Source organism: Ursus maritimus, unplaced genomic scaffold, assembly GCF_017311325.1.
Source record: "Ursus maritimus isolate PB19 unplaced genomic scaffold, ASM1731132v1 scaffold_1, whole genome shotgun sequence".
In the NCBI taxonomy this organism is placed as follows: Eukaryota; Metazoa; Chordata; class Mammalia; order Carnivora; family Ursidae; genus Ursus; species Ursus maritimus.
In genome coordinates this window covers 3,752,429-3,762,938 of record NW_024423343.1, presented here as the reverse complement: position 1 = coordinate 3,762,938, position 10,510 = coordinate 3,752,429, and the positions used below count along the sequence as shown (strand labels likewise).

At 55.0% G+C, this 10,510-nt stretch overlaps 1 protein-coding gene and 1 long non-coding RNA gene across 2 annotated transcripts in view; one reads left to right on the top strand and one right to left on the bottom strand.

The window, feature by feature from the left end:
• Positions 1-1,751: 1,751 nt before the first annotated feature.
• Positions 1,752-3,134, bottom strand: LOC121104697. Its single transcript, XR_005837042.1, has 2 exons — positions 2,802-3,134; positions 1,752-2,636 (listed from the first exon to the last, which is right to left on the bottom strand). It is a non-coding gene; the product is annotated as an uncharacterized LOC121104697 (long non-coding RNA).
• MLPH (melanophilin) overlaps positions 2,629-10,510 on the top strand; it is a 42,453-nt gene continuing 34,571 nt past the window's right edge. Inside the window, exons 1-2 of the mRNA XM_008690288.2 lie at positions 2,629-2,811; positions 9,815-9,945. Of these exons, the coding sequence (XP_008688510.2) occupies positions 9,836-9,945 (110 nt within the window). The 5' untranslated portion in view covers positions 2,629-2,811; positions 9,815-9,835. The remainder of the gene's footprint in view (positions 2,812-9,814; positions 9,946-10,510) is intronic.

Genomic DNA, 10,510 nt, shown 5'->3' with positions numbered 1-10,510 from the left:
CCATCAATAGATGAGTGAATAAAAAAGATGTGGTGTATCCACAACGGACTATTACTCAGCCATAAAAAAGAACGAGATCTTGCCATTTGTGACAACCTGGGTGGACCTAGAGGGCATTAGGCTAAGTGAATTAAGTCAGAGAGAGAAAGACAAACACCCTACGATCTCACCTATATGTGGACTCTAAAAAACAAACAAAACAGAAAGAGACGAGGGGACAAACTGGTTGATGCCAGAGGGGAGGGGACAGGGAGCAGGGCAACCAGGCGAAGGGGATGAAGAGGTCCGAACTTCCAGTTATAAAATAAGTAAGTCATGGGGATGACGAGTAGGGCATAGGGAATCTAACAGTATTGTACCAATGCATATGGGGACGGAAGGTGACTATACTTATCCTGGTGAGTGCAGCATAATGCACAGAACTGTCGAATCACTGCATTGGACACCTGGAACTGATAGAACGTTGTATGTTTCCTGCTCTTCAATCACTCAATCGATCAAGAGACAGGATTGAGTCACATAGTGTTGAGAAAGAGAACGCCAGCCCCTAAGCTAGTGAACAAGGAAGGTTAGTCACCGAGCGGAGGCAAACTGTCAGGGAGCCAGAGGGGGCCACCAGGGGGACACTGGGAGCCCCGAGAAGCTGGGGAGAGCATGCGGGTGGGCAGAATCCCAAAGGTGAGGTCCGGGCAAGGCAGGAATGTCGGGGGGAGGAGAAACAACCGCACCCCAAGATCTGGCCAGGAGCCACCAAGTGCCACTGCTAACCTCTCCCTCTTCTCTTCCCTGTCCCCTCCCAGTTTCCCCTAAATGGCTAATGTAGAAAATCAAGATATTCTAACCTGGATCCTTTGCAATAAAGGATATTATTGAGACGACTGGCAAAACCTGAAAGGGTTCTCATGATTAGAGACGGCACCAGATCATGATCTCAGAAGACCATAGTTTTGTAGAAAATTGCCCTTGTTTGTGTAAAATACACACTAAAGAAAAATCATGTCAGCAACTTACAAATGGAGGGGAGGAGATCTTTGTGTAATACTTGCAAATTTCTGTAATTCTGAGATTGTTTCAACAGTTAAAAATGTTTTAATTCTAGAATTTCTTTGTAAAAATTGCATACATTCTTTGACTCAGCAATTCAATTTTAGGATTTTATTCCATAAATATATTGGTGTAAGTATATATGTACAAGGATAGGTATGTATGTACAGTAATATTTTGTATCATATATATGTCAACAGTATGAAGTATTATCTATAATATCTATGACAGAAATTTTTAAAATAGCAAAAAATCAACAGTTAACCGTCCATCAGTGGAAGACTGTAAAATAATTATGATAAACTCATGCAATGGCTACTCTACACCCCTTAAGGAGAATGAGCTGGGTCTATAATAGCAGGTAACACTTACCGGATACTCACCACATGGCAGGTCGTACCCAAGAGCTTTATGTGTATGGATTCAGAACAACCCAGGAGTAGACGCTATTGCTATCCCCACCATGTAGAGGGAGAAGGGGGGGGGATGTTAAGTAACATGCCTGGGGTAACACAGCTAGACAGTAATACACCCAGCTGGGGGTCCAGCTTTTGCAGATCCAGTACCTGGATCCATGCACTTAACCACAACCAAGGTAATTCCAGAACAATGCACAAGACGCCATTAGCAAAGATTGCCTTAGGGGAGTGGGGTGGGAGCCTGGAACAAGAGCGAATTTGACTTTCCATTTTATACTGTTTATATTCTTTACCAAATATCTTTATTACGTATTATCATGCATTACTTTTGTACATTTTTTTAAAACCCACTCATTTAAGTAAATAAACACTAAAGTATAAAAAAAAAATTAAAAAAAACCCACTTCTGCCCTTAACTTACAGTCCTGATGCCAGCTTTTAAGAGATTCATTCATTTTACAAGCAATGGTAAAATATATGGTAAGGAAATGAAAAACATAGGAACCGGCTCACATGGGCTGTGGAAACCCGGCTTTAAAGTTGCGGCTACTTCCAGGGTTTGCAGGCACAAACACACACACACACACACACACACACACACACTCACCAGTCGAAGACGTTCGGTGAGAGTCCTATCCTAACGCAGCCCACGGGCCTGAGACACCCAGACTCGCTTGCCAGGCAAACACCAACTGCACTAGCATTTTTGTGGCTTCTGAAAACTCCCTACAAATGACCTAATGAGACATCGCAGTGATCCCAGTACGGTTTAGTTTCCTCCTCTGCAAAACGGCGATGGTAGTATGTGTTCACCTAACAGCATCGACTATGTATTTATTAATCACCCTGTCCCCATCTTGTAGCTATGGAAACTGAGTTTCAAAGGTAGTTCCTGGGGCGGGGGCGGGAGTGGAGAGCGCCCTGACGCGCCCAACTCCAGACGAGAGAGGGGAGATGGTGGTCCCCTAACTTCCTGGGAATTCCGAAGCACAGGTGGCTGGGGCTGGTGGCGGCGCTTGGGACCCGCTGGGTTTGAAGGGGCCCTGAGCGCTGAGTCCGGGCGGGGAGGGTGCGGGGAGCTGGGAGGCGGTTCGCCCGGACCGTGTCCTCCAACACCCCGTCTGGTCTGTGCGCCCCGTCTGCGGACTCTGCAGAGAGCCGCAGCAGTGCGACCTGCAGGACGGTCCAAGGTAGGCAAGGCCTCGGTGTCCTGCCCGCGCGGGGTTCCTGGCGCTGTAGGCTTCCCGGCCCAGCCGCGACCCGACGCGGGTCAGGATGGAGGGCGGCCAGAGGCATCGGACCTGCGCGACGGAGCCCGGGACCCCAAGTCCCACTTACCAGTTGGGTGGTAAGTCGGTGGCTTTGGGTAAAGCTCTTTCCCAAGCCTTGGTTTCCCCATTGGCAGAGTCGGAGTAAACTGCGTTCCCCTGTAGAATTGGGTAGGAATGAAAAGAAGTCCCGCGCGCTCCGAGGGCGCGTTTAGGCCAACGGGTTCCGTGGCGCTGAGGGCGGGGCCGCGGCAGCCCGCACGCAGCACCCCAGCGAAGTCGCCGCAACGCCCCGCTGTGGGCTCAACCCTCCCCTCCCCGCCGCCACCTTTCTCCCGGAGGTTGGCTTGGTGCGCAGAGTCTGGTACGCTCGCCAGCACCCGCGCCAACGGCGCGGGCGCCCTTTGCGTGGCACCCGGAGGCGCTCCCGGAGCTGGGCGGGGACCCGGAGGGGCGGGGTTCGGCCCACGTGACCCCGCCGGCTGCGCCCGGACCTAGCCCGAGCCCAGTGGCCCCGCGCAGGTCAGGTGCCCTGCGCCCCTCGCTCGGCGCCCTGCCTGGCCCCCTGCGCCCTACCTGGCCCCGTGCGCCCCGCGCCCTGCCTGGCCCGGACCATCCTGTTTTGCCCCAGTGCGCCCGGACCCGACGCCCTGCCTCGTGGCCTTCCTTTCCCTCGCAGGACCAGAGAGCGCAGCCCCCGGGGTCAGGGCCAGGGCCTGCCCGCCCCTAGAAAGGAGCCGGTGAGTGCAGTCAGCAGGGGGAATGGCGAGGCCAGCGTGGCGCCCAGGACTGGGGACCCAGGCCCAGGGAGGGCCCATGGTGATGGGTGCAGCTCCACCCCATGTAAAAATGCCCCCAGCGGCGCCCAGGCCCAGGTCCAAGCTATGGAGGAGGGCGCTCCCTTTCCACCAAACCCAGGCCTCACGGATACCCTGATCAGACTGCCCTGAGTTCTCAGGGAGCCCATTTTGGGCAAAACAGGGTTTTACTCAGAGCCTACTGCGGTTGGAGTGCAGACAGGGCTGAGACTTCAGTCAACCGAGGAGACTCAAGGCTGGACTGCTGGGGCCCAAGGCCTTCTGATGAAAGTCTTCCATCTCTGCTGTGGTGCCGATTTGGGGGGACAGAGCCCCGAGGATGTTTAGCCAGGGGAGGAGGGCCCCGACGTTCCTCTGGGCTTCCGGAGCCCCGGCTTTATTAGAATCATCTTTTGTTTACATACAGCCGCCCTTCTCTCCCCCTCCCCAACCTAGTTCTAAAGATGTGGGACCTGTCGGTGGGTGATGGACGTTGCATAGTGGGCACTGGTCCCAGGGCCTGGCCTGAGCTAAACCTCACCTATAAATCCCCCGAAGTTTCTGAGGCTTAGACACCTGTTCCCTACTAACCTTAACCCCAATATTGAAAACTCCATTTTCAGTGGGGTTGGGGCTTTTACATTTTCTTTTTTTATGTGGTGTGTTTTTTTTTTAATCTTATTTACAAATTTCTTTCTGAGAGGTTGGAATGGTAATGGGGAGGTGAGGCCCCCACTAGCCCATTATGTGCCAAGGCAGGTCCTGGCCGTGGCTGTGGAGCCCACAGAAGGGGCGAGAGCTTGCAGGCCGTGCGTAGGTGAACAGTGACACTGGCATTCGGATCCACCTCATTCACCCCTTTCCTGGACGTCCCTGCCTCCGCCTCATTGTTGGGCCACTCATCGGACCCTAGCAAGGCCACAACTTTCGTGGGCAAGAGCCCCATCCCCTCCCAAATCTCCAGGACCTCATGCCTTAGACTCCAAGCACCAATTGTAGGTTCCTGGGCTCCCCCACCTCCAAAAATGGACACGGTAGTAGGTGCTCTGGAGGACTGACTGAGGTCAGTTCTAGGAACACTGAAGAGAAGTCACTGGGTCTTATTGGTTAAGGCATTAGAGACTGAAACTTGAAAATCAGCTGAGTGGGTCTGGTGAGGGGCTTGGGTGGTAATGAGGTTTCAGAGCCCTGAAGGCTCATGGGAAAGGTGAGTCCAGTGCCCTGGGGTGACAACGTGGTGCCTGCTCGTGTGTGTGCCAGTTCACGTGGTGGGGTCAGACTTCTGGGCTGACTGTCTTGTTTGTTTAAGAAGCAACCGCTGGAGGAAGAGCTCTGCCCCTCCACCCCCTCCTCTAGCCTCCCCTTTCATTCTCAAGTCCGGGCATCATTCAGGGCTGGAGATGGCTGGAGAGCTCATGGAGCCCAACCCTGTCCATGACACGGATGGGAAAGCTGAGACCCAGAGAGGCGGGGAGGCTGGTGCCTGAACCCGGATGGGAAGCCAGCTCCTGACTCTTGGCCCCGTCCTCGTCCGGCGGCTTCACCCTGGGACCCGTTCTTGCTGGGGGCAGTGGAGCTGAGGCTTCAGCTGCACCTGCGGAAACTCTGTCCGTGAATAGATGAGCAACCCCAGCAACCGCCTGGAGAGCAGAGGGAGCAGAGAGGATGGGTGGCACGGGGGGGGGGGGTTTGGCAAGCTACAGATGCCCACCCAGTGCGGTTGCTGCTGGAGCGACAAGGGTGCCTGGGTCCCTGGAGCAGGGGTCGGGGGAAGCTCCTGGGTGGATATGTGCTCCTTTTGCAGCTGACCAGGGCTGGGGCCTGAGCAGCAAGCCCCTGGCCACAGAAATAACCACACCGGCCAGCGCGGAGGGCGGCGTTTGAGAACCAGCCACCAGGGAGCCCAGCGCGCCCCACGGCTGGCACGTCCGCCTCCCTCTGGAATGTGGCTGCAGGTTTATCAGCAAGAGCCCCAGCGTGGCCTCGCTCCTGAGTGAGAGGGCACGCCCGCCTCCTCTGTGAGCTGGGCTTTCCAGTTTTATTTGCTCGGGCGGGTGACCACTCGTAAGCACCATTGTTCCAAGGCTCAGAGGGCAGCTGACCCAAGAGGAGCCCACGCCCACGCTTGCCTTGAACTTGGCCAGACTATGAACTCGATTCTTTAACAGATAAGCACGACGCACCGTCGAAATTCAGGTCTGCATCTGGGATATCCATTTTATAAAACCCGTTCCACTGTCCTTGCAACTTGTTAATCTCCACGTCACCCTTGCTTTCCTCCATTACAACTATGAAACAATTAGGGCGGGCTGACTGTCTCAGAGATTAAAATTGTGATTAAATCTGAGCAGTGAAACGGGTGAAATTGAAAGTGTTTCACTCAGGAACCTCATGACTAGGAGCCTGCCAGAGTTGCCCCCCCCAGGCCCTGGGAGGTTCCCCCCGGCGGGGGCAGGGACAGAGACAGACCCTGGGTGGGTCCGCAGGCCCTCTGCCCTCACGCTCCCCTGTGACTGTCGTGGGTGGAGGGGTTCCAGGGGCGGATCCGGGTCTCTGGGAACAAGCACAGTGTGTAGTAATGGGAGACGGATAATTGGCTGAAGGGCTGTCCCCTCCGTGAGCCCACATGGGTCGCACAGTGTAGCCGTGCCTGGCAGAGGGACAGCCCACATCAGGGTACCAGCCTGAGGCAAGCCAGAGGGGGTGCCAGCAATGTCTCCCCAAGATGCTGGTGACTTTTGGTCTGCACATTGTAATGCCCAGGTCAAGAGTACTCTCCACTCAGTTTAAGGTTACAAAGCTCTGCGTGCCCTTCATTCACTAAGTGGGAAGATTCAGTCACAGTAGATAAAGGTCCGGGGCGCGGGCCATGGGCCTTCAACCCCTGGCTGTGCTGGGAGCCTCGCCACTGCCCGCCACCCCACAGCATGGCACAGCCTCCTACGGGCGAATCTGAACTTTGGAATCCTTCTTCCTTCCCTCCTCTCCCTGCGCCCCCGGCTCCCCTGCAAGTTGGGTCAGAACCAAACCAAATTTTTCAGACGACGTTGAAGTGCGTGTGGCATATGCAGCTCTTGGTTCTTGGTTGGCTGTGTCGGATGCATGTTCGTCATAATCCAGATCATGTCAGTTCTGGCTTTATTAAACACAGCATAGCGAACATAGGTCACTTTCCATGATAACTCAGGGTCATGATCAGAACTTCCAAGAGGGAGCTAAGCCCCGGGGCCTCGGTTTCTGTAGAAGCAGGTGGGGCTGCCTGCTGCCCTTGGCCTGCTGGTCTGCCCTGCTCACATCTCAGCCTATTTCTGAGGGGCTCACCCCCTCCTGGCAGGCACCCCCTCGCCAGAGGTGCCCAGACCCTCCAGGTCCGGCATGTATCTGGTCCCCGGGGCCTTGGTGGTCTTTGCTGTCCGACTTGGGAAACCAAAAAAGCCACCCTTATGAGCAAGAAACTTCCAAGAGAAGCAACAGTCTGGGAAGGCGGCCCCAAGGGCGGGGGGCGGGGCATGTCCTCAGCCTCAAGGGGTGGTTCTGTCTGGCTCAGACGGCCTTCCTATCCACCTGCTTACCGGCCACTGAGCATGCTCTAAGACACTTGGGCTCGCCTGGTAAGAAGATATACTAGTGTCCTTTGTTGTACTTCTCTCCCCCACCCCTCACCATCTAAGTTTCTTCAAGGAAGCCTGGAACTGTGTCCCTTTGGAGAAGAAACATTGGTAACTAGTCAGCTGATGTTCACGGCCCTCTCATCTGCTCTGGAAATAGAACCTCAATGAATGTGCTCCTTAGGATACAATTTTTTTTTCAAAAATGGTTTAAGAAAAATGAATAAACCCCAGTCATCCATCAAAAAAGAACTTTTTCTTCCAATTTTTTTAAAAACCAGAAATTGCCTATTCTAAGAGAACGGTTACGGTGAATTTTGTTTTAACACTTTCCTGTCCAAAATCTAAATTCAGCTGTCAGTGAAAATAGTTTGAATGACGCTGGCACACTGAGGCGACTTCGGAATGCCTCGTTCACGGTCAGCATCGTGCTCGAAGGGGGAGATACTGAGGGTTCGGTGCAAAAAATTAAGAAGTTATTTTTCACCAATTTAAGGCACAAGTCGGAATATTTTAGTTTGAGGGCCACGGGAACTCTGAGGAAATTTTCATTTTAGATGGTATCTGGATGCCACCCTGAAAAGGTCACTTGTCATAATCGACCCCTTGTGAAACACCGCTGGCACAGAGCAAGTTTCGTTGACATCTCTGTGATGAATGTTCGAGTGCTCGGTCAGCAGCGCTGGAAGAGAGATGCCCCCCAGAATTCAGAAGCAAAACCAAGTCTTTCAGTCGGCTTGAAGAGTTCCTGGGGAGAGCAGACAGATGGGACCCCGGCTCCGACATTGCTGAGAAACGGATTTCAGTCCTCCGTGAAGACTTGTCGAAGTCATGCAGCGGTTCTCAAACTCTGTTGCCCATGGCACAACTGTCACCCAAACCGCATCTTCCTCTGAGCCTTGGTGCCCAGAGAAGAGCTAATGTCAGTGTGGCAGCCTCGTCCTCAGGCCGAGGGGCTCCCGTGTGCAGCTTGCAAGGGATCAGAGCCCTGGGAGCATGGAACAGTGCCTGCAAAGTCTCTGTCCCTCCTGGAGCTTGACAGGGACGGATGTGACAGCCTCAGTCACACCAGAAGGTGCAAAGAAGTGTTCAAAGGATGGGCTTGATGGGGTGGAGGGGTGAGCAGGGTGGTCCCCTCTGGCAGCACCCTGGACCCCGTGTGCTCGAATCCACGGGTGAAGTCCTCCCTGGTGCGGTGCCTCAGTGTTGTACCCGGTGTAACGGCAGCATCGGCTCTGCAAGGCCCGTGTGATTTCTCTGCGGGAAGAGCCAGCAGGAGGGCCCGTCCATTCTTATTCCCTGCTCAGCCAACCCCTTCTCTGTCCCTGTCCTGCCTCACTAGAGCTTTGCTGCTCGGAGGGGTCCCAGGACCAGTGACATCGGCCAGCTCCAGTGTGAACGTGACCCCCAGAGAATCTCGTTAAAATATGAATTCTGAATCTGGAGGTCTGGGGCAGGGCCTGAGAATCTGCATTTCTAGCAAACGCTCAGGAAACGCTGCTGGTCCACGAGGCACACTGGTTTGGGGTTTGTTTTTTTGTTTTGTTTTGTTTTGTTTTAAGATTTTATTTATCTGAGAGAGAGTGAGAGAGCACAAGCAGGGGGAGAGGCAGAGGGAGAGGGAGAAGCAGACTGCCCGCGGAGCAGGGAGCCCGACCCAGTGAGGCTCAATCCTAGGACCCTGAGATCATGACCTGAACCGAAGGCAGACGCTTAACTGGCTGAGCCCCCCAGGCGCCCCATACGAGGCAAACTTTGAATAACAGGCAAGGTTCTAAGGTTCTGCTTATCTTGGCTTTTGACACTTGGATTTTCCTTCCTCTGTCCTTTTAACATTGACCGGGATCCGGTTTAATGTCTACAAATAGGGCATAAAATCACCTGCACTTTGCCTTCCTGGCCAGCAGGTTACCTAGAAACAGGGCGTCACATGAGGCTACTCTGTCAGGCAGCTGAATGAAGTCAGGCTCTGGGAGGGTGAGGCCCGGCCATGGGGAGGCCAGAGCTGCCGGGGGAGCTAACGTGCACCCAGGCTCCAGGGCTCCCGCAGCCGGCCTGCCTCAGGTGAACTAAGCCCCGCTGACCGTGCTGCCCACGGCCGGTACCCTCACCTGCCAGCACTTCGGCCCCACCGTGGGAAGCATGTGCATGCCCTTCCCCCCCAGCCCCCGTAGACACGGTGACCTCACAGGCGTCACGCTGGGGCCACCTGTCAGCGGGCCGGGGCGTGCACCCTCGACTCCTCAGCTTGGCCAGGAATCTGGGGGGAAGTTGCCTTTTTGCCGTGGTGTTGCCTCCACCGGGAGCTCTGGGGCAGAAGCCCCACGCAGGGAGCATGTCTCCAGCGTTTCCCCAGCATTTCTGGGGTCCCCACTGCAGAGCACCACCCTGGGACGGGGGAAGGCGGCGTGCCCTTAGACACGACATCACCGACGTCGTCTCACAGTGGAAGGACAGAGGGCCCCGTGGCCAAGTGTGTGAGTCCCAAGGGAGCAGGAATTTCACACATAAACCGACACATTTAAACTACCCAAATTTGCCTGTTTGAGAAAACCCTTCCGCCCGAGTCCAGACAAACTGCCTGGGAACTCAGTGCGCTCTGTTTTGCCTCTTACTTGGTGGCTTAGCCGCTGTTCACAGGCTTACGGGGTGACCACCTGTGATCCTGTCTTTTCCAGGTGTGGTCCTGACAAGCAGACATGGGGAGAAAACTGGACCTTTCCAAGCTCACGGATGAAGAGGCCAAGCACGTCTGGGAAGTGGTTCAGCGGGACTTTGATCTGAGAAGGAAGGAAGAGGAGAGACTGGAGTAAGTGTGTGCGGCCGAGCCCGTCCCTCTGGCGTCCTCTGCAGGGGCCTCTCGGGGTGGCCGGGGCGGGCAGACCGCGGGAAGCGCGGGTGCGGGACACCGGGCGGGAAACCGGCTGCCAGGAAACGCCCCGCTTTCTGGGCTCGGCTTCCTCCCCTTCCTGAAAACAAGGGGATCTGACTTTCCAGCCTGCATTCAGGTGTCCCCTGAACAGTTTTACTTCCTCTTGGCCCAGCTTCAAGGTCACCTTGTCTCCTGAGACTGGTGATGCTTCGGCCACGACACGGTGAGCCAAAGGTGACAAAACAGGGACACGCCCAGAATGTCGGGATGCGGGGGTTTTAGGATCAAGGCTGGCTTTGTCTGTGTCTCCGGCATGTTGGGTGGCCCCCATCCTCAATGGGCAGCCATGGGGGGAGCCAACACCCTCCACCATTGTTTACCCCTCCCCCACCCGTAACGCTTAGCCAGGCACCGTGCTCTTTTCATATCCTTTCTTGGTGTCTGTATGGGCTGGGAGGCCTGTCAAGGAGACACTGGAGCAAAGATTCATGGCGGGGGGGGG